This window comes from Macrosteles quadrilineatus, unplaced genomic scaffold (assembly GCF_028750875.1).
Source record: "Macrosteles quadrilineatus isolate MER2022 unplaced genomic scaffold, UCM_ALF_1.0 Scaffold_4__1_contigs__length_99947679, whole genome shotgun sequence".
In the NCBI taxonomy this organism is placed as follows: Eukaryota; Metazoa; Arthropoda; class Insecta; order Hemiptera; family Cicadellidae; genus Macrosteles; species Macrosteles quadrilineatus.
The window spans coordinates 56,984,878-57,009,736 of record NW_026542597.1 but is presented as its reverse complement, the minus strand read 5'-3'; the positions used below and the strand labels follow the sequence as shown (position 1 = coordinate 57,009,736).

The following is a 24,859-nucleotide window of genomic DNA, read 5'->3' as shown; positions in this document are numbered from 1 at the left end:
GGTACAGAAATAGATCCAGACACCGTGGCCTGGGGGTGTGAGGATGTGATCTGTCTCCAGCTAGCTGCTAGGGAGTTCACCGGTACACCACGTCTCGCCTCCTCGCTCCTCCTAGTGTGGTGATTAGGGGGGCTGGTAGTTTTAAAAACTGGAGGGGGGGATAAGGGGGTATTTTCTCATGTATTGTGATAGAGGAATGCGATTTATTTTCATGTGGGTATCTATATAACAATCTATGATGAATTTTAACGTTTGAGAAAACCATAAGCCGCGCACCTATTAATCGCATACTTGAATGAAAGGTCTTGTTGTGAAACTTCCCCAAAAAATACCAGATTTTTTTTCGATAAGCCCTCTTCTAAGAGCAGGGACATCAATTTAAGGACTGTATTAATTATATTTAAAAACATTGAAGATACGCCAGCTGTTCGATTTATTTTGATTCAGTTTGTTTGTTTACTTTTCCTTAACCTTTTGGTTTTAGGTACCTACCATATAAATATTGCATCAAGAGTACAGTATTTTTCCTTGTGACTTGTACATTGATAAAACTGATTTACATAAAGAATAAGTGCTTAATACACCAGCAGTTGGCATTGGACGAGACAGGGAAGAATCACCTCTGCGTTCTCTCCCCGTGGCAAGGCACGGGCAGAACAAATAGTTGCATATTGTGTTAAGTGGTTATTTATGTGTACATAAAATAAAATTATGTCATTTATCTGGATTTTTATTGTTCACGACATTTTTTTATCGAAATTCAAGAACGAAAAAATGAACTAAATGGAATATACGCGAATTAAATTTTCATACTGCTGTATTGCTTTAGATACCGCAACTGCTGATGCAGGTTTCGTTGGGTAAAGTTGTTTCCAGCCCTCTACGTTCTAAAATTGAATTCAGTTAAGTGAATGGACCAAACCAAAGACATAGGGTGGTTCGCATGTATCGATATTACACTATGACATTGCATTGCATCACGCGAATTACAGTGGTTTGTCCATTATGTGGTCATGTGGAGTTTTGTACAAGAACGAACTCAATACAAACGAACTGGAAAACTTCAAATGGAACTAAGTTAGAAAAAGTACGAGTTCAACCCTTAATTAATCTGAAAAGAGAAAACGGCAGTTGCGGCAACATTACATTGTCCTCAGCCTGTCGTGCCTAGTGACCGCTTCTGTATACTTCTGTATAATTATTATCGACATTCGACAGACTTCCGCTGTCACAAACACACTACACACTGCTGAATCTGTCAAAACTCTCTGTTGTTTGTGTCAAAACTACTATCAAAATGGTGTATAAATGTATATGGTGTACAGGTATAAAAATCGTACATTACTACAGCGTTGGAACATCTTCATACCGCCCCATACCAAAGTAAATGCCGTTCATAACTAATTGGTATTAAACATTACACCATACAAAAATTATTTTATGTTTGCAAATGCCCTAATAAAATTAAAATAGAATGTAGGGTATATGTTTTCCTTACTGTCCTTATAAAGTTGAAAATATTTTAGGTTCACTAGATTGCAGAAATTAATGTTGTATGTTAATTTAAGACCGTGATAATGTATTTGTATTAGACTCGGGTCAGTGACGTCACTTGTTTATGCTTATGATCCGTACACTTTATGATCTAATATTTGTGGGGTGTTTGAATGAATGGGGATTGTTTGTGGATGGACGGTGAATGTTTTAAGTAATTTTTGATCCACATGATGCATGGAAGTGATGATCAACGGCGAGGAAAGAGCAGCTACTTAGGTATTTCCGTTCATCAAATGGCGTCTAAAAAACAGCTGATAGCATCATAGTTTAGTGGAAATATTTTTAGACTACGGAACAGATTTGATAACCTCAAATAGTTTTTGATAATTCAAATTCATGGATCGCCTCTAAGACGCACCAAATTATAAATGCCAGATGGTTAATGTCTGTTAAATTAAACAAAAATGATTCAACGGTAACCTGAAACCCGTGGGGATCGTGTGGGAAATATCTGACGAGAACTGGAACTTGGTCGGTGACGGTGAATATCTGAATGGCTGCAGCGGGTTTGCACGGGCTGAGATAAGAGATAAGAGAAACCTGATCCACGCTGTTAGGAGAGTTATGTGGTGTCGTGTGTCGAGACATCGGAGTACAGAGTCAAGGCGAGGCTAATTGAAAACACACTCAACAGTGACTTCCTGCCGGGGTCTCGGAGATACGGACTACGCACATTGTACCTAACGTTCAGAACTTTTCTGCGGGATAAACAACTTAGAGGGACAGGCTTTGTACCTAAAGTTCAGAACGAACCTTTCTTTGGTATAAACAGTTTGGAGGAACATACTTTGTACCTAAAGTTCAGCACTTTTCCTTGGGATAAACAGTTTGGAGGATCAGACGTTGTACCTAAAGTTCAGCAATTTTGATTGGGATAAACAGTTGGGACGATCAGACGTTGTACCTAAAGTTCAGCACTTTTCCTTGGGATAAACAGTTTCGTGGATCAGACGTCTGTACCTAAAGTTCAACACTTTTGATTGGGATAAACAGTTTGGAGGATCAGACGTTGTACCTAAAGTTCAGCACTTTTCCTTGGGATAAACAGTTTGGAGGAATAGACCTTGTACCTAAAGTTCAACACTTTTGATTGGGATAAACAGTTTGGAGGATCAGACGTTGTACCTACAGTTCAGAATTTTTGATTGGGTTAAACAGCTTGGAGGATCAGACGTTGTACCTAAAGTTCAGCACTTTTCCGTGGATGAACAGCTAGGAGAAACTGGCTTTGTACATAATTTCGTCAGAAGTTTACAAGGACTTCGTTCAAGAACTTCCGATAAAAGAAGAGGTCTTGGAGAGTTGGACTTTCTTTGTACCTAACTTCGTTCAGAAAATTTCCGTGGAAAGGTGTGGTAATGAAGAGACGGACTTCGTACCTAACTTCGTTCAGGATTTTCCGTAGAACCAAGCGGTCTTGGAAGGTCATACTTAGTACCCATCTTTGTTCAGGACTCCGTGGAACGGGAGGGTCTTTAATGTTCACGTCTTGTACAGTAGTACATGGTGTACGGCGTACCTAACGGTGTTCAAGACTTTACTGTGGCATGAAGCGTTCTTAAAGGGTCATAATTTGTACCTACCTTTGTGCAGAACATTTTCGTGGGATGAGCATGTCATATAATATTCGCATTCCGGATCTAGCTACGTTCAGAACTTTTTCGTAGAATTTCTATTTGATATCCGCTTTTCTTATACAATCTCCAAGACCCCTGCCGTTGGGTACAGGAATCTTGGATACTTGCTCTTTGCAATCTAAACCTTCATCATTATCAAGGCTAATACCATCGGAGGAGTCCTTGAGAGTTTTACAAAGCCTGCCGTGGTGTGAGGGGTCTTAGAGTCGAACCTAATAATTTGTACCTTCGTTAGAGCTTTAAATTTCCTGGAAAACATTAGAATCTTTGACAGCAATGTACCGTACCTTACTTAGGAGTGTTCGAACAGTCTTCGCTCGTATAAGTTTGCTAGTCTTTTACTACCAAAATTCTTCTATAAAAACAACAGGGGTTAAAATGTAGTCATCGTAGAGAAATAATGGAGAAACTAAAATTTATACGCGCAATTCTTTATTTTTTCGGCACGTAATACATTATTAATTTTATGTAGATTAACTGTATCGCTAAGACCCTCTAAGTAAATGTCTATTCCAAATAAATGTATCTTTAAAACATATTCGAACTATTGTGTTGCTAGAATATCGATAAACAGCCATTTCGATTAATGCATTATGGTGCTATTAAAATCTGTCATTACTAATTGCTACTTGTGATCTAAGTTAGACTCGTTACTATAAAGGTATTTTTTTAACTTTTGTTTCCCATCAGCCTCGCAGTGGTCAAGTCAAATCCCGCGAAGCCACAAAACATCTCCATGTCCAATACTGATCGTGAACAACCCAACAACCCCAATAATTCCACCGCCGAATCTCTCTTTTCCCATCGGAATCGTCAAATAATTGGCGCCTTCGGCGCGGAACTTCTAATTTGCCACAGTCGAAAATCTGCAATTATTTCATTTTTGATATTTCCACGAATCAACCGTCTTTTGATTAATGGTTACTCGGTTTCAACCACGATTCTGACCGTTAATTGGCAGCCGTTTCTTTTCTTTCTCTGCGTAATTGCTTAATTGCACCCATTGGCGATCGGAAGGGTCATTATTTTTAATCTACGTCGAAGGGTGGCGCTCTTTTAATGGGCCCTAAAACATGACCCGTGTGTGTGAGGTCTGTTGATATTCAGAGCCAAAATGTTGGAGGGATTGCGGCTTCGCTTGGACAAAATCCATTGTTGATTTGGGATTTGAACCGAAGTCCCGCACTCTACCATTAGACTAAAATTAATCCGTTTGCCAAATTAATTGCCGTTTATCGTCGAAGGGATCAATCAAACCATTAAGCAATTATCGAAGGGTATGCATTCATTGTCTACTCAGTCAACTGGTTAAAGTGATCGCCTTCAAATATGAAGTTTGCTAGTTCGATCTCCAATGGAAATATAATTTATCATCATGCTATTAATATTTTAACAAACGGGTTGCGTTAGATAGTAACAAACCCAGTTTTTGGACGTCTCTTGTAAAAAAAACATAAACAATTCCATAGCAGTTGAAACACACAAAGTAAATCAAAGAGTAACTAGGGTTGCTTTCAGAGAGGTGAAAGCCAGTTGAGCGGAACAAACGTGATTTGATATTTGTATAAGTAACTAAATGTAAAAAAGTCAATAGATATACTAATGCTTGTTTTATTGATAAAAATTATAATAATTCAAATTTGTTTTAACTACTGTACATCTTGTTATTCAGATACCTCTTCCAGAAGTGCATTATGGTAGTTTTGACCGAAAAATATTACAGTAGTTGGAATCTGATGATATTAACATCCAAAAAGGGCATTCAAGTATAAAAAGAGAAAGGAAATTTAACATTCAAATTCAACTGTAGCCTACAACAAAAACATTGGACTTCATTTTTCACCCTTAAAATCGGTTAAAGTATTTAAGTATAAAATACCCCCGCCGCAGCAAACCTGCAGACTAAGCGAATTTCCATTTGACTGATTGGATTTACACTGAAATGTCTACTTAAAAATATAACATTTATTCTTGATTTAAATAGAATTAGTTTAACAAGTACTTAGGTTTGCTGCATCAGGGAGGGTAAAACTTTTTTTTTTGTAAAATGTGAATAGGTAGTGAGAAATAAAAACATTTTCCAAATTTGATCAAAATATGTTCACAAACAAGCAAACTACTACAGTTTACTTATTCTCCATAAGAATAACATGGGAATTTTAAATTTACAATTTTTTGGAATTTTCTCCGTAACTATTAGGCCCATAATAACGCTTCAATATACTAAATTATTTGTTTTTTTAAGCTCTACAAAATGGTTTGGAAAGAAATTGCTAAATTTTATGTTTTTTGGGTCAAAAATAGGAAAACCCTATTTTTACCCTATAAAACCCCCTGTAAACCCCCGTTCCCATGGTCCGATCATGCTGGATCGCGAACTCGTTCGAATAAACGTACGTTTACACGTTTGTACCAAATTTCATCCAAATCGGATCATTTTTGCTCGAGTTATCGTGCTGACGGACACACATATATATATATATATATGAATTTGAACGGATGGTGTTTTTGGCCTCTAGGGACCTCAAAACGAAAAAAAAAATCGGTCCCGCATCCAGGTCTTACCATGAGTACTACGGTAATAGCTTATTCCCTATATGGGAAATTCGCTAAAAACAGTAACTATTTAAAAAACGAGTATTAAAGTATGACATCAGGAGGGGAAATTTGACATTTAAATTCACTCAAACATCACTTACATGTTACATGGGGTCGGGGTTACATAATTCCAGCCAGTCTGCCTCCGTACCGCGATCGGTAAATAGTAGGCCTACTAGGTGTTAAATGTTTCGTATCGTGTTTTGTGTATTTATTTAAATGTTTTTTGACGAGTCTACAATGGACGAAACGTTCTTGAAGGACCACTTGACAATGCCTATGTATAGGCGAAACATGTAGTGGGTTTGACCATACATTTATGAACCGTGGACGTGAAGGTATGTGCCTTAAATTTTAGTTAATTTAAATTCAACTGTGCAACATAAACATTGGTCTTCATTTCAACCATTACAATCAGCTAAACTCAGCTTTCTTTGCTGGAAATAGTTTATGATTGTTAATACCAAGTATTCTTGATGGAGGATATGATTGTAATGTAACTGGAATGTAGGCCACGTGCCTAAATTAGATCAGTGTTAAATCTGCGTTTTATTAATAAGTGTAATAACTTACTGTATCGTCGATGTAATTCAACATAATATAACCTGTGAGGTATTATCGGATTAAATATCGATTTCGATGCGGTTCGATATATCGTTCATTAAATCCTTATTTCTAACATTGACTGTTTCTAATCAGCTGGCAACACAAATAGGTGCCCAAGAGTAAGTAGTCACTGCGATATGCTCCGCGCATTGAGAAAGTAGTTCCCTCTATTTTCGCAATTTGTAGTGAATTCCGCGCCTTAAAAAATGTTTTAACGGTATTTTCTTGTTTATTAAGATCATTGGGATGATTTAAAAACGATTAAAAGAAGAGTCTAGAAAGTTCAGAAATACCTTATGATTTTCTTGTTTACATTTTTCTTGTAAACAAAAAACTGTCATATGGCTACTTTAGTCCCATAAGCCTAATGTTAAAAATTGGAACTTTTAAGTTCGTTTTAAATTGCATTAGCATTATCTAATTGAAATTTGTTTGTTTAAAAACCATCTCACTATTAGTCTAAGTAATTTTGTTAAGTTTGGCTGAAATGCGTTCAGCCGTTATTGAGTGATGTTTCTCTATTTGTTGCATTGAAGTTGATCCCAAAGAGCTTCGCTCGCTTCGCTCAATAAACTAGGGTTGCTTTCAGAGAGGTGAAAGCCAGTTGAGCGGAACAAACGTGATTTGATATTTGTATAAGTAACTAAATGTAAAAAGGTCAATAGATGTACTAATGCTGGTTTTATTGATTAAAATTATAATAATTCAGATTTGTTTTTACTACATCTAGTTATTCAGATACCTCTTCCAAAAGTGCATTATGGTAGTTTTGACCAGGAAAATATTACAGTAGTTGGAATCTGGTATTAACATCCAAAAAGGGCATTAAAGTATAAAAAAGAGAAAGGAAATTTAACATTCAAATTCAACTGTAGCCTACAACAAAAACATTGGACTTCATTTTTCACCCTTACAATCGATTAAAGTAGGCTATATTAAAGTATAAAAAAAAAAACAGTAACTATTAAAAAAACGAGTATTAAAGTATTACAACAGGTGGGGAAATTTGACATTTAAATTCAACTGTGCAACATAAACATTGGTCTTAATTTCAACCCCTGCAATCGGTTAAACTCAGCTTTCTTTGCTACCTTCCCCACATGCCTAGATTAGATCAGTGTTCAATCTGCGTTTCATTAATAAGTGTAATAACTTACTGCACCGTCGATGTAATTCAACATAATATAACCTGTGAATCCTGTGATGTATTATCGGATTAAATATCGATTTCGATGCGGTTCGATATATCGCTTATTAAATCCTGATTTCTAACATTGGCTGTTTTTAATCAGCTGGCAACACAAATAGGTTCCAAAGAAAGTAGTCACTGGTCCGTATCCCTCCGCTCCTTGTTTATGCTCCGCGCATTGAGAAAGTAGTTCCGTATATTTTCTCGATTTTCAGTGAATTTGGCACCTTAAAAAAATGTTTTAACGGCATTTTCTTGTTTATTAAAATCATAGGAATGGCTTAAAAACGTTTAAAAGAAAAGTCTAGAAAGTTCAGAAATACCGTAATGGTACTCTTGTTTACATTTTTTTGTAAACAAAAAACTGTCATATGGCTACTTTTGCCTCATAAGCCTAATGTTAAAATTTGGAAATTTTAAGTTCGTTTTAAATTGCATTAGCATTATCTAATTGAAATTTGTTTGTTTAAAAACCATCTCACTATTAGTCTAAGTAATTTTGTTAAGTTTGGCTGAAATGCGTTCAGCCGTTATTGAGTGATGTTTCTCTATTTGTTGCATTGAAGTTGATCCCAAAGAGCTACGCTCGCTTCGCTCGCTCCGCTCAAAAAAGGGGAGTTTCAACCACAAACCACTCCATTGTTGAATAGGCTATTCCACCTTAGTGACATATCTGAGGTAGGAACTATGAACACTGTACCTGGAGGAGGAGAGGCAGGGGAGCCGGGTGAGTGTCTAGGGCTGCTGCTACGGGGTCTCTCCCCATCAGAGGACGTGTCACTCCCCCCGTGGGCCGAGGGAGGCGACCTGGAGGCGAAGTGGTGCAGGTTGAGGCCTTGAGTATCGCGACTGTCAACCTGGAAACAACAACACCATAGCTGCAACGATAGTGTACTGGTAATTCGTAATAGCTTGGTTGTTCTACGTGGAGCAAGTACTCTATTACGTTCCTCCGAATGTAACAGCTTGATAGTTGGTAGCACTACTTTAAGAATTGCGATTTTGGATGCTGGATACCTATACCATTTGTCATTGTTTATCATGACATATAACAAAAGGTTGCCAACAAGAATTTATTTTGAACTATTCTCTTACCAATAAATGTAATAATTGAAAACTTCGTTAAAACCCCATCCCTCCCCCTCAAAAAAAACAAAAACAAAAAACAAAAAAAACAAGATCATAGTACTCTTGCAAACATAGATTTTACGTTCCAAACCGATACGTTTTATTATGAAAAGAGTAGTTCTGTTTGTATATAAGAACTTTATGTATACTTTTATGTATTTATGTGCTTGCGATACGGTCATTATTGGACAAATTTCCTTACTTCTACAATATACATTTTACTTATCACGTACTATGCAATAGATAACGAACAAAAATACGCTACGCTACATCAGGAATAGGCTTTTGAAAAACGAATCTAAGTAAGATCATCATTATTTGAAGAGAACCACGAATTGAATGATGGTCCAGCTGATGACTATCATAATTTTTTTTTAAGAGGTTGGTGGCCTTTTTTTAACCTTGCATTTGCCCGTCCACATAGACTAAGCGCCCGTGCGTGGATCGTTTACAGCAAAGCAAGGAGTGAGCCGGTACAGTATAAAGGTGAACTGTACTGATAAATTTTAGTGGCAGTGACCAGAATCCGAACCCACGACATCGCTGCCTTGGGCCCAAAGTCCGCGACGCTACCGACTGAGCCACCGACTCACTAAATATTATACTGTACCTATTTCCTATATAAACATAAAAATAAAAACACAAGCTAGCAATATTATTTTTCCTACAGTTACCTGACGAAGTGGGCTTTCTTTCACTGATTTTAGCACGAAAAGTAGTTAATTGCTGCATTTACTTACTTTTACCGCATTAACTTTTTGGCCACCCTCCAGTATTCCAACCAAACAACAAAAAACAGTATGCTTTAAAAGATATGTAATACGTGTACGCTTGAAAATAAGCTGGCAACACTTAGTAAAAAGATTCTTATAGAATTTCCATTAAGTTACTTAAAAGCAAGTGTTGGTCTCTTAAACCAAATTATAGTAATAAGCGAATACTCTTAATGAAGAAATTAGTTTAATATATTAAAACATTAACTCGTCAAGTTTAAATTACTTAAAAGTATTTCTTTAAAGATACTACGATCAGCTGTTGTAGTGTTTCCCATTTCGTTCAACGCTTGGTACTAACCTAAAACGTGGTGTTTTGTGTTTTAAAGATTAATTATTTCTATGCTTGATAATAACTTTAGGATAAATAAAGGGTGAATAAAAAGTCAAGACCCCCCCCCTCTAATATTTTTCCAAGTAAATATACAGAGATATCCTTTTGGTGGTCGAGCAATCTTAGCAGGAAGTTTCATTTTATCATTTCGAAATTTTTGATTGCCCCCCCAAAAGGGGGAATTTGGGGGGCAACTCAAATTTTTTAAATGTAAACCCCCTTCAAGTGACACCTCATTTTAAAGTGTTTACAAAAACTTAAAGAATAGTGAAAACTAGAGATCGCTATCTCTTCTCTATCCAAAATGGTAGCCCGTCAAATGTTGTGGAAAATCAATGGTAAAATTGTTAATATTGGCTGCCATTTTGGATAGAGAAGAGATAGCGAGCTCTGGTTTTCACCATTCTTTAAGTTTTTGTAAACACTTCAAAATGAGGTGTCACTTGAAGGGGGTTTACACTTAAAATTTTTAAGTGTCCCCCCAAAAGGGGGGATTTGGGGGACAACTAAAAATGTTTCAATAGAAACCCCTATCAAGTGACACCTCATTTTGAAGTGTTTACAAAAACTTAAAGAATGGTGAAAACCAGAGCTCGCTATCTCTTCTCTATCCAAAATGGCAGCCAATATTAACAATTTTACCATTGATTTTCCACAACATTTGACGGGCTACCATTTTGGATAGAGAAGAGATAGCGATCTCTAGTTTTCACTATTCTTTAAGTTTTTGTAAACACTTTAAAATGAGGTGTCACTTGAAGGGGGTTTACATTTAAAAAATTTGAGTTGCCCCCCAAATTCCCCCTTTTGGGGGGGCAATCAAAAATGTCAAAATGATAAAATGAAACTTCCTGCTAGGATTGCTCGACCACCAAAAGGATATCTCTGTATATTTACTTGGAAAAATATTAGAGGGGGGGGGGTCTTGACTTTTTATTCACCCTATAGAGTGTGAAACGAGTGCAAATTGTCTTTACTGCACTCGAGAAACCTTCACAATCGCCTGCGGCTCTTGCGTAAAAATTTCTCTCACTTGCACCAAAGTGCCACTTCGCACACTTACACAAATAACTATTGTAAATCGTAATCAATAACGCACACAAAGGTGTATAGGCCTACCTTTTCGTAGCCGTACCAGCCCAACAGTTCATTCATTGCAGTCTCTGCGTACTCCTGCGAACATAAACAATTAATTAGAGTTTAAAACATGTTCTATTTAGACCTACTATTTATCGATAAATAAATATAGCAGATGGGAGTGGAACCTTTATTTTTTTAGTGAATAAGAAATTTGTTAACTTGATCGAATGGCACCTTAGAAAGGATCTGTGTATATTATGATGTTGGCAAAAACAATATAAGCTAGATTACACTGGGTATGATTCTGAAGAATACTTCGGTAAGTTATACGAAAAAGCTTCAGTGCTCAGCCTAAAAATTGCTCCGAACTTTTGCAGTTTTCAGCAAAAGTTTTAATTGTAGATTTGTGAATCTCTGCTCAAAGTTTGAAGTTTTTACAAATTCTTCTGGTACTGTACATCCTACTCACAACTGACCTCAGTGTAGGGTTTCTTACAAGAGACGAGGTGGTTAACTTCAGGTCACCGCTGGTTACTATTTACATTCTCACAATGCCAAGACTGACGCTGGATCACCGGAGATGGAGAGGTTCTTGTATCCAAGGTGTCCTCTGGCAGCCTCCCCGGTGTCCCATGGTACACCCGAGACCATGGTCCGCCAGTAAGCTGACTAGGAATCCCAGCTCGGGTGTCGTGAGAACATACTACACTACCTACTGACACTTCCGAGAAAATGTGACGTGACGTCACCAACACCAGAGACTTGTACAGTAACACCGTCGACTTTTGGATACTGAATGTCTTCAGTGCCATCTTTATGGACCAATAGCCAATCTCATATAAATGGAATATAGTTGAAAGAGCCGCTAACAGAATGCACTGTGGTTAAATTTCACATCCCTTCTTTAGTTTTTGAGACTATGGTGTTTGTTGTGACATAAAGTGTACTACAGTTTACAAGTCTTTTAATCTGGTTTGGTTAAACGTGTGCTCGAGTGTTTGACAGAAATCTTTTTACATTGACGCACATTTTCGTTGGCTCAATTCAACTACATATACGTACTATTCTAAAACTGTTGACAGCTTTAACATGGTGATGGAATGCCACTACTGTTACGGTGATGCCATCAAAATTCGAATCGGCTTTAAATTATTATCATTGACTTTGAATATTGCAAGGAGACTTTACGTCAATAGTAACATCAGATTCAGGTTACAATGAGTGTTTATGCCCGGGGAGCCGAGGTCATTGACGATTAAATGATTTTGGCGATACAAATTTTATTTGAAGGTATATTACAAAATGTTGTTGTCATCGATGTATGGTTGTTGCACTCTTTGGTTGTAAAGCATTGACACCGCATAAAAAAATACTTTTACAATTTCACGGTCCAGCTTGTTTAAACAGTTTTGAAGACAGTGACAAAAATTACTGCACCAATAGTAGGACTAAACATAGAAAACGTTTTGCATATACTCGTACGTTTGCATAATAGGACAGACACAGAAACCTAATCTAAACTTGTTTTCAACTGAAATAAAACACCTATGCCTAACAAATCCAAGGAGTATGTTTAGTATAGAGGATTATAGATCGCACATAATGATGACTATTTTAAATGATACGATGATATAATATACACAATTAACGGAAACTATTTTTAAATTATTTAACTCGTGGAAGCATATTTCTGATCGTCCAATAACCAGGTGTTGTCATCGCAAAGCTTACTATTTACATGAAGAATACTTACTTTACTGCTTACTTTACTGTTACAGGAAGACGCGATGATTGGCAGACATAGGCTAATGTATTGCTTCCTGCGTGATATAATATTCAGCAATAAGATACACAAAGTTATAATGTAGAGGAAAGAACAATGGAAAAGGTTTGATTATAATAAATGCAAAATCCTCATAACTTGTATCTTAATTACCGGTAATGGAATTGTAAACATATAAATAAATGCAAAGCATTCCAAAATAATATAGAAACATAGTTTAAACAACTGAAGTGGAACAGCTTTTTATTAAATGACGTAAAATGACCCTAGGCCAGACTCCATTACACCAAATGTAGCCAAGCATTGCGCTGATCTCCTTGTCTTCTCTCTAACGTTTTTGTTTTATAGATTCGTTAGCCCATCCCGTTACGCAAGACCAACATATTGCCAAAAACGCAAATCCAGCACGACATTGGGGAGATATCCAGTGAAATTAAAGGGTACGTGACTCGTTTTCTCTACAAAATTGATATAATTAGTACGAAACTGAAAATTAGAACCTCCGTTCTCCGCTTTATAATTTCTAGCCTTGCCGTCCACTGAGGCCGCGGGCTGAACAACGTTGATGTGTTGTGTGGTTGAGACTAATGAAAAGCTTACGTCGCGAGTGATCATTGGAAATGTCTCTTGTTTCTGTACGTTCCGAGAGAAGTAAAATATTCCCTGTGAGTTTAGTCGGGAACACAATTAAGTAATTAGAAAGGAATTTACTTTTACTGTAATTGTGGCATGTTTAGCTTCTAATCACAATAGTACGTATTTTTTTAAGATACCATATTTAGTTATTTTTATTGTTATTCACAAAGTGCACTTCTGGGTTTTCGTGTGATTTTTTACGAAACCAACAGTTAGGTATACTCTTGATCTTTTAAATTTCAAATATAAGCTGACCCGTGCGAAGCAGTCACACTATATCCTCCTCAAAACCCCATTTAATTGAAGTCTAGGAGGATTTTCTAGATTGAGTGCACAACATACAGTTAATATTGTGTAATTGGTGCGTCGTTAATTTGGGTATGGATCCTTACTTCAGGAATAGATATGGGTTTATATTTTTGATCGTTCACTTCTTCAAAACATTATTTACATGTTTACATGACCTCTTAAAACACTATAAAAACAAAATAAGGTTTGGATGTTTAATTTACTAACTTTCGAGGCATACAAATTGCAAAATCATTGTAAATGTATTTCAGTTAGGCGCTTGAAAAATAATATGGGATTAACTTGTTCATAGCTTCTGTTAATACAATGAAAGTCTAATAAAAAATGATTAGCTTTATATTCATGTACACAGTTATTTGAGAATTTTAACATAAGTAGTGCTTTGTTTATTTTTTCATTTTAGCTTGCCCTACAAACACATTCCTCTCAAATTATTACCCTACTGCATGGTATATGTCATTCAATATTATATACTTGACACATATGTCAGTCGCTCAAAACTATTTAACAAATTACTATCAAAATTATCCCTAACATTCGCACATTAACACAACTTGAAAGTAATCGATTTTAACTAAACCGTAACACTTTTTACCTCAAAATGAGCACAATTTAAGTTCCCTACGTAGACTAATAACAGCAAACATGAATCTGTAACATAATAGCAGCATCGGATTGTTTACTGAGTTTTCATTTCAAACATTAACTCCGCTTACTCGAGTACGTGAGAAATTTCAACCTGAAATAAATTCGATATTTCGCGAGAACAGGAGAGTACGGTATCGTTTATCAGAGGGTAGACGGGGGTGGAGGGGAGGGGGTGAAGTGTAAGAGTGTAAAGTATCAGACGACACTTTGTCACTGGACCGTCCGACGTGCGACTACCTGTTATTGATTATGCTATCAGTATCTCTGTTTGGAAGAAGTTATACGCAATCCTTCCTTATAGTGACTAACATACTCTCTATCAAAATAGTAATTCAGGTCGTAGATTTTGATTTATGTTCCTCCTTGTTTCACGACTCTCTAGCCCAGAACAGTTTCATGCATTGCTTCTATGGTTCAAGGACCTAGTGTCCCTGATCATAAGGTCACAGAGAGCAACCACATCTATTTTTCACGTGAAGATTGACTCCCTTAGGTGTAAATAGAATCGTTTTTAGTTTGTATTTGAAAGAAAATGTATTATGTTGTATTCGTTTGTCTTGGTGGAATAAACGCAGTATTTCATTAGGTTGGCTTTAGGTTGTATGTCCTCCTGTATGTCGTATGTACCCGGAAAACTACATTTTTTGTGTCATTTTTTTGTCTGGAACGGAAAGCTCCCTCCACTAAGAGAAACACGATAACTTAAACAATTGAATTAATTCCAATGCAAACACTTTTCCTAAGAGTCCCCCGATCGCGGTCTCCTGGACGGCCCCTGGGCAGGGTGTATGAGTGTGTGTGTGTGTGTGTGTGTGTGTGTATGTGAGGGGTGGACGGGGGAGTCACGTGATACGTTACTGGAGCTTCATCCATCAGTCGACGCTCAGGTTACAATTAGTGGAAGAGCAAGAAAATACTCCATCTCCGATGACTGCCACTTCTAACCCGCTGTCTGAATATCTCTTGAAATACGGCGCGACCACTTTTTGTGTTTGCTTTTCCATGTAAAACGCTCTGTAATTGTTTGGGTAGAATACAATTATTGTGCACTTAAAGAGAATGAAAAAGTTACATAAAATATTTTTTTTAATAATGTGATTTAAATTTAAGTGATTTAGCTGTGTAAACACAGCGTTTTTTTGCTAGAACTATAGTTTCAAGGTTGCTCTTAATTGGTTTACAACAAACTTTTCTGGAAGACTAATAACGACTGTCAACTACATGCGAATTATAAAAACGTATTTAACAAACGTCGTGTATAACAAGCAGTGTATACAAAATATTATAAATAGCAGGTCAAATAGCAGGAGTTTTAAACTCCAGCGTCGTTAACAGTGAACAATTGGGCAACATGAGTTTCAATCACCAAATATACATGACCATAAAATGAAACATTATTGTTGTTGAATACAATAGCAGATAAGAATAAACACCAACTATTAGAACTGATGTTTTATAGAACACCATTTTATAGAGCTAGTGGTAGGAAGAGAATAAATGTGTACGAAATTATGAAACAAAACAAAGCGCAGTGCCAAATTATTACTCCACATCACTCATTTGTTCGCCGATTTAAAGCAACCCATATAATCATATATTACAGACTTGGTAGCACTTATGAAGCACTGGTATAGTTTATGGTTACTTTACTGAGAGGGATTTTTAAACTGGATGCCGGGGTTCAATTCCAGCCGATCGCCATTTTCTTGGAGAATCAAATATATTTAGATTAACCTACAGAGGGTCACCAAATCGTACTCAATCTAGTAAGTGATAGACTGGCAACCGAGGGATGGGGATACAAAGTAAAACGCCACTCCTCTGTTAAGTGTTAGGCTAGGTTAGGGTTCCTAAATCATCGCCCGTTTGGAGACATCCCTCTACCGGATCAGTGGTTCCCCTCAAAACATTCGTCAGCGTCATCGTTTTATCACTGCGATGAAAAATGTATTCGTCAAACACTTGTTTGGCAGTGTTGGATAGGACCAAGGATGTGATAATGCTATGGCCCAGGGGTCCAGGACAACAATTGTAGCTTCACTAGACATAAGATGTAGCGAGTAACCTCCGTATAAAGGATCTCCTCCGTATCAGTTTTTTTTTTCATTTTAAAACATGATGCCTCTTAGCATACAATTTCATCTAAGATCCTGTTATTTACCTGACATCAATTTACCAAACACGAAGCGCAGAGTAGTCCGTAATTCGATCAGCCGGGCACCGCCTCGGGATGTAATGAAGTATTTTCATCGTGGATTGCCGCCAGAATGTTTGGGAAACTGATCCCAGACTGAAACTCACACCTCCATCTCTCACACACGAACACGCACACACACACGCGCGTAAACAAATGGCGTCGTGTGAACTTTCATAAACAAAAACCTTCAGAACATTAGACTGTAACTGAACACTGAACACGCTGGGTCGCGTCTCATCCCCCTCGCACGCTGTTTAGAAGCTGCCTTACTTGGAAGCAATGATTTGTATAGGAATGAATACTTTTGGTGAAATTGTGTTTGGATCCACGAAAAGTTCCATTTTTGTATTTACTAACAATTTAATAGCTTGTTGAAAGGAAATAAACTTAAACACTGTTATCATTATTAGAGATTCAATTAAGTATTGTATGACTTGTTAAAGGTAGTTCTCTGATTTATATACAGATCTTAGATAAAACTATAAATGTCAACTTTTAGTTTTCTAGTAAGATGATTTTGAGGTGTAGTGACTCCTGTACAGCTCTGAACCACCAAGTCACGACAGTATCATATAGGCTAGTTTGAACAAATTGGATATCGACGGTATTTAAAATTGGGGTTCCAGGATGAAAATGCCACGCTCTAATGACTTGTAGACCAAACGTAACGAATTACTCATTGCTATAGAGTCAACGGAACACATACTTTAAATTGTAAGATGTATAGAAGGGTTCAGTGAGGTACATTGCTCAGTGAGTAGGCTAACTATCTAATTGCCTTTGAAAGATTAACAATTGGTGAATGATATAAATATCACGCCACTGAGCAAAAGTCAGAGTGCCGCAGTCCAAGTAATAAGAATTGAAAAATATATTTACATACCTAGTAGTGATGCGATCTCTAGGATTGTCTCAATATTGAACATATTTTTAGTTTTATGATCAAAAGGGAGAACAATACTCGTCGCATCGTTGTGAATACAAAATAGTGGTTTTCATCACTTGGCCTCGCCTCGCTTTTAAAACACGATTGCGTACATTTGAACAAACAATACAAAATGGCCACCATTACTCATGCATAAAAATATACCCTTAGAAAATAATTACAACATTTTAATTTGTAGGCTACACAAAAAAAATAAATTTCGTTCCTCATCGTAATAAAATAAGTGTGAAGTTCACCTATATCTTGATAAAAAATCGGTCAAATCAATCACAGAAACTGAGCATAAAAAAACTGACGTTTTATGTGTTAATTCTTAAGATGATAATTCAAAAATACGTAGTAAACAATGTTTCCTCAACGGGAAGGTAGGGCAGGCTAGGGTGAGCTCTAAATTTGGCTGTGACGTCATAATTCAAATTCGAGCGGTGTTTTGACGCCAGGCGGCCTCGTTTGGAATCTTGCCTCTGGCTTTGAACATTTGAGCACAGATCAGCGATCAGCGTTAATACTGGCGCTCGCGATCATCGGGAATCTAATCGAGTTGGATTTGGCAGAACTTGCGAATTGCTCAAGTAGTTAATTGTGAGAACAGATTGAGTGCGAGTTTGAGGAATCGATGGTGTGATCGTGGAAATGTCAAAGTGAAATAAAGTGCTCAGCATGTTGCGTCTAATTATTGCAATCATGAGTTGGCAGAGGCTGTACCTTAGATAAAACACACTCACTAAATTTAATATGTAAGCTACTCTCACTTATACACAACAATATCATAACTAACTGTCAAATACAAGAGTAAATTTGTGACTGCCATAATAATCGATAACAAAATAGTAAACTTAATAGTTACCAAACAGTTTTATTGACAATGTTGTTTAATTCAACTAATAAAACTAAATTGGTTCGTATACCTCCAAAAAACCTTTCGCCTGACGAAAATCTTAGTGTTTAACCGTGCAAAATGCAAAGAAGATTTTTCCATGTAGGATACAAACAAAAACTATGGTTGACCACACAAGATGAAACATTAGAAAGTCAAAGTTTGTTGTTTATTTTCTATGAAAAATTAATTGTACGACTTAATTGCGCCCACAAACTACTACTTTTATTCTGTGAAACTACTTACTTGGTTCCTGTTCCTAGTCAAGGAATGTGTTGCAAATTTAATGAACGAATTTTAATTTTGAGGATGCATTTTTGTTGCACTAACATGAAGTGTGTCTACCAACTAAGTGATTATGCTGCAAGTTAACTGGACATAACGCATGTCTGCAGGGTAGCTGGAAGACCAACTCGGTAGTAGGGACTCGTCGTACATCAACAGTCCAATCTTCATCCACCGTCGAACCAAGACGAAACATTTGACGAATCTAGCAGACCGAGGTTGACCAATGTCCGATAAGTGATTTTAACATTGCCACTTAAACAACACGCGATATCTCAAGTCAAGGGTGGGGCCAGACTGGGGAGAACGTTTCAATGTTTGCGAGGGTAAAGTTTCGCCTCTCATCAGCTGTCCGGATCAGGTTGCAAAACATTTGGCGCGAAACCCCCGATGCCCGCTGCTTTTAAATGCTAATGCAACCCTTTTAAAAAGTTCATTCCTCTTCTTCAGTGTTTATTTTCTAGGACGAAATTATTATAATATTTATTATAATTTAGAGAACCCCCACTATGCAAAATCATCAACACATATATAAACCAGTGGAGTTGTGATTGATAATTTATTAATCTCTGACAATTTAAAATTAGTACTTTTAATTAGCTTGAGTGAATTAAGCTACCCGAATTGTTGAAATTGCGAAAGTTACTTGTTCATAGATAACCCGGAACTGTGACACAACCGAATGATTAATATTCAGCAGGTTCTTGCATTTCATATATCCAAAAAGTGATATTTCACAATAGATCTAAGAAGAATTAATTCAAGTTAGACTTACGAAAATCATAAAATGTGTAAAAACGTTCGGATTTACTTCCTTTTGAGTTGCAGTTGCACTTCTGCACTCACAAGTATTAAGATTTTACAAATGTATTATTTGAAGGCGTTAAGGACTGAACTGCTAAAAATATCAAGCCCAGCACAAACATATAGTTAACTTTTCCACCCGAACTAACCTTTTCTCACACCTCAGTATATCAACCTACAATGGTTCTAATACAGCTGGTATACAATACTGTAATACAATATTCCGTATCCTTGATCCGCTAATCACCATACTGTCTACAACACCTAAACAATCAAACCTATTGCTGGTTTCATTTCAAAGCCTCTCACATTCAACATAGTGTACTAGTGTACCGGCAACTCGATACGTGTGTAAGGGGACGCCATCAATCTAGAGGGGGGGGGGGGGATAGCGGTGTCGGATGTCAGAAGAAACATGACACCTGCATCTGCGGCGCAACCTGGGCAAAAGTCAGGAACTAACAAAGCTCTGAGTTTCTGTAATTGATTACTAGACTCTGAAGTGCAAGTGGATAGGGTACTCTTGACATTGGAACTGGAGTCATAGCGTGGAAATAAATGGACTGTCATACGTGAGGGAGTTGGATCTTGGATGTTCCTGAGCAGTGAATGTTTTGACGATAGTTTGAGCTGGAATGGAACAGTAACATTGTATAGTTGGCAGTCGTCCTCTTCCTTGAAGGGTGAAAACAGTGGCAGCCACAGGATTTTATTTCCGGTGGGGGGGGGGGGGGGGGGATGACCACAACACTGGGTCTGGGGGGTACCGAATATGTCCCAGGAAAAAGAGATCCGGCCCCCTCGGAAAATGTGGAATTTAAAGCCTAAATACGTATTTTATACGTATTTGAGGTCTCAAATATGCTCAAGCTATTAGTATTGATGTTAGCTAATAAAATATAAAATATTCCCGGGGGGTATACCCCCCCCATCCCCCCCCCTGGGACCACCACTGGGCGAAAATTTTGAATGTTACCATTCTTTTGCATTTCAGTGTTGCAATATCTGTAGCTGGGATGAGGGCGTACAAGTTAACCCCTCGAGTAACCACCCCTGAAAAGTTTTTAGTCCTTGGACTACGGTCACGTAACTCTAGTGATAAAATGACGATCCATCAAACGGCGAGAGATCTGCCGTTGACCCAGCCAAACTAAAATGTATACAATTTCATCCACCGATGTCTTTGTAAAAGGTGCATAAAAGTAATTTACAATAAATTCTCGCACGTAACCCAATTTATGTAATTAAGCCCATTTAGTACTTAGGTGAGCTACGAGGAACATGAGAAGTCGCATTTATATTTGTTTCGTAAAAATTGCATAGCCTTAAGTGATTCTGTCTAAGTAGTCATTTTGCGGTTAAATCTCATGGGTGACCGCAGGGGCGCAATGATAAGACAGTAAAGGTCAGGTAGGTCGGTTTAGTACCAACAATCAACAATGTATCACTGTGTCACACCATACTATCAGCGCAAGCCGCTTATAAGCTACCCAGGTTGCTATCTTATTATACTAATCTTACATCTAAAAAAAGAGGAAGTATGTATGTATGTACCCTATGTAATACCAAAACCGCTCGACAGATTGTAATGAAACTTTCAGGCATTATTAAGCATTATTCAAGGATGGTTTGTGTGAAAATTGGTGCAGATCCGTCAAAAGGGCTTCGCTCCAGAAGGTCTTTAAGGGATCCAACGTCAGACTCTTGGAACTACAATCTAACATAAATAATTAAGTGAATAATAATCGTGCTAATCTCAGGTATTCGAATGCCTCCCATATGGTCATTAACCAACTACAATACTGTCTTTAAAAGAGGGAACTCCAATAATACTAATGCGAATCTTAAATCCACCCAAGCTGTGCAACGGAACCAGACTGACGATTTAAAAATGACACCATACTTGATCGAAGCGAAAAAGACAAAAAGCTAAACACTAATACTTTTATACACCTAATGAAAAAACAAATACCCCCGCCGCAGCAAACCTGCCGACTAAGCGAATTTCCATTTGTCTGAATTGATTTTCAATTAAATTTATTTAAATAACATTAGGTTTAACGAGTATGCTACCTAGGTTTGCTGCTACAAGGAAACTAATAAAGTGTGTATTTAAGTAAAATATTAATAGCTTAGTATAAATTAATAAAGTTGCCAAGTTTGATCAAAATATATCCACAAACAAGCAAAATACAACAGCTTAAACAATATTCTCCATAAGAGTAACATAGGAATTTTAAATTTACAATTTTTTGAATTTTCTCCGTTACTAATAACTGTACAAAAACACTTTGATATACTAAATTATTTTTTTTTAAGCTCTTTAAAAAGGTCTAGAGGTACAATACTTGCTAATTACTGATTACTGTCAAGAATACAATCAATTTCTCAAAAGTGAAAAAATATTACATTATTCGAGGAAAATATTCTGATATTTAAAACAATTTAAAATATAAAGATTGTCTGAACAATTATAAACCTAAATTATTGTTTTAGTACAACATTAAACAAGTGAAACTACATAGGTAAATATGAATAAAGCGGGGTTTACTTTTCTGATAACAACCTCCTTAAATTATAATTTTTTTAGGAAAATAAAAAACAAAATTACCTTAATTTCTTCATCAGAAGTCTCTTTCTTAATCTTGGGACCAGCGGGCTGCGTAGTTTTGCTGCCCATGTACTGGACAGGGCACGCCGCGCTATCACAACACTTCTCACAACAGTACACTGACAACAATGCTACCTCACTCGCGCGGTGTGAGCGACTGTGCTATTGCGACTGAGGAGGCGGATACAGTCAGTGCTACCAACACAACGGACCAACATGTCCCACGCAGCGAAAAAATCCCTTTTTATGCCATGTAACAACAAACCAAACTGACATGTTGATCAAATGTAAAATATCGTTAGAATTATATAACTTTCAATAAGATTAAAAATCAATCTCAGTATTTGTAAAATACTACAGACTTTTTAATAATTTAAGTATTGCCTGATGTGTGGGTAGTGAATGTATATTGATTACATTCAAATCACAAATAACAGAACAAAACTTAACAAAAACAAATAACAAATAACAGGTGAATAGCCAAAGTGTTACTATAATATAATATTCATACTCAACTCAATCAAATTTAAAAACAAATTAAAAAATTATCTCATAGAAATCGCTCCCTACTCCATTAAAGAGGTGTTTCCCCAATTAACCTGATTTTATTGGTAGTTTCTTAGTATTATATAAATTGTAATTTTAGCTTATAACTTTATTTACTAGGTTAGGAATCTGACACTATTCAATGTACAATGTACAATTGTTGAATAAAGATATTGAAATGAAATGAAATGAAATACTACAAGAAAACACATATTTCATTTAATTTCAAAGAGCTGTGCGAATTTAAGGATTTATTTATTTGTCATGTAAAGTAACTTAAAGAAATTTTCTATGTTTTCTACAGTACTTATAATGCAAAATTTTTAAAATATCTCACAAAATTAGAGAACCCACAGAATAAATAGTAGCTTTTCACTGGAAGGGAGGAGCAGGGTAATTTTGGGTTTCTTTGTAGCCCTATCACACCACTTGGCCTTGTACCAATCCTGCACAATTAATTAACATTTTTGAAAAGTTAGACCTAATGTCAAAATGTGTATTAGTATTCACGTTTGATTTGTAGGCCTACATTTTTACTTAGGATATTTGTACACCGACTGATTTAAAATTCTTAATGGATCTGAAGATGAAATAGTAATATGTAAGTGAGGTATCTGAACAAACTTAGGATTCGTTGGTACTGCGCTCACAATCCTGCAGTAAAAAAAAAAAAATAGCTTAACAAAATCAGTAAAACATATTTAATATTTTGAATAACACAACATTATTATAACTATTAGCAGATTTAAACAATGTAACATAAACTAGTCCTAAATCATACCCACAAGTCACTTCAGAGACCCATCATGTAAGCCAGAGACTCATTAGGTAGTCATTAAGCCTACTCCTAAAAAGTAGGAAGATTAGATTTTGCCTCTGTTCTAAACCTAGCACAGCTGACTGTGTTCTTCATTGAGGATTGCGCTCTCGCTCTGCTGCAAAAAAACTCAGCTTTCTTAACAGAAAAGTAGGGAGCAGACTTGCTTTGAAACTTTCAAAATGGACTTGTTTTATCCAGAACACATCAGCATATGACAGACAACAAATTACTTAAGTTATTATTTTCATTGAGACATGTTCACAATAAAACTATGATAACAGCCTGAAGAAGAAATCATTGCCATTCCATAAATTAGCTGATCAGTAATTGTTGTTATGGAAATAAAAGAGATATTGATTTAAATGAATTTTTAAGTACAGTAACTGTGGTAACAATAATTAGTTATTGTTTACTGATTTACCATTATGGAGGCGTCATTTTTTATTTGTACATTTTTTATTATGTCCCTGCCAATCGCCCTTGAAGTATACTACAACTTTTGCCACTTCTTCCCTTAAACAACTTTTCAGCCAGAAGTCAAACTCCAAATTCGTAGGATACTTTTACAGAAAAAATTAACAATCTTGAAGAAGAAACTGATTTGGAGCTATCCCTGACAATTGTAGCTGAAGCAGGCTCTGCTCTTTTGAAAGAAAAGGAGAAACTGAAACAGAATTTGCATGCTAGATCAAAGACTCTGCCCAATTTTTATCACCCAAGAGGGATGTTTTCAATGTCTTAAGATTACTCGCATAAAAGACCCTGTTTGAACTGCGCTGCTTATCTACTCATCTTGGCAAAGAACATTACTGGTTGGATGTATAATGAATGTTTTAAATGCACAAAAGCTAGCTACATATTTTGTGTCAAATGCTTTACACCAAGAAAGCTTGAATTTGACACAAGAGATAAGATTGTGGAATAAAACTATAGCTGCCGTTGAAGGTGGGTAGCATTTGAGGATGGCTATAAAACATAACCACACTGTTTAACTCAGCAGCTTAGAGCCATTTGTTGGACCAAAAGTAAGGAATGGCGAATATATAATTGCATTTAAAAGTTATAAGGTTTCCCAACAGGGTGCAGCACTATTATTACATATTTTGTTTTTGCATATGACAACAGCTAATTTGAACTAAGCAGCAACAAAAAGCTGTGATACACAATGAGAACTGTCAAAGTAGGACTGTTTACAGTTAGGTTTGAGTTTTTAATTTAACGAATAATTTGTGATATTGTGCAAATGTTTGATAATTTATTTTTTCTATTGTTTAGGTGCAGTGGTAGAACATTGTGGTAATGGTAAATGTGTTGTCATATCATACCGTAAATTTATGAACCAAATTTTATCAAACTGTGTCCTCCCCCATTGCAAACGCAAAGCTTGAGTATAACTGCAATAAGCATTTTATACTTATATGCCAACCCCGTACGAAGGACGGATGCTCTGCTAGTTTATTATAAGCTACAAAAAAGCATTGTAAAGACTTAAACA

The 24,859-nt window shown here is 36.5% G+C and overlaps 1 protein-coding gene across 1 annotated transcript in view; it reads right to left on the bottom strand.

Annotated features, from left to right (window-relative positions):
• Window positions 1-22,218, bottom strand: part of LOC128992033 (sine oculis-binding protein homolog) — a 35,528-nt gene extending 13,310 nt beyond the window's left edge. The window contains exons 1-3 of the mRNA XM_054415380.1: window positions 21,999-22,218; window positions 10,942-10,995; window positions 8,288-8,444 (exon numbers count right to left, since the gene is read on the bottom strand). Of these exons, the coding sequence (XP_054271355.1) occupies window positions 8,288-8,444; window positions 10,942-10,995; window positions 21,999-22,067 (280 nt within the window). The 5' untranslated portion in view covers window positions 22,068-22,218. The remainder of the gene's footprint in view (window positions 1-8,287; window positions 8,445-10,941; window positions 10,996-21,998) is intronic.
• Between the last annotated feature and the right edge of the window lie 2,641 nt (window positions 22,219-24,859).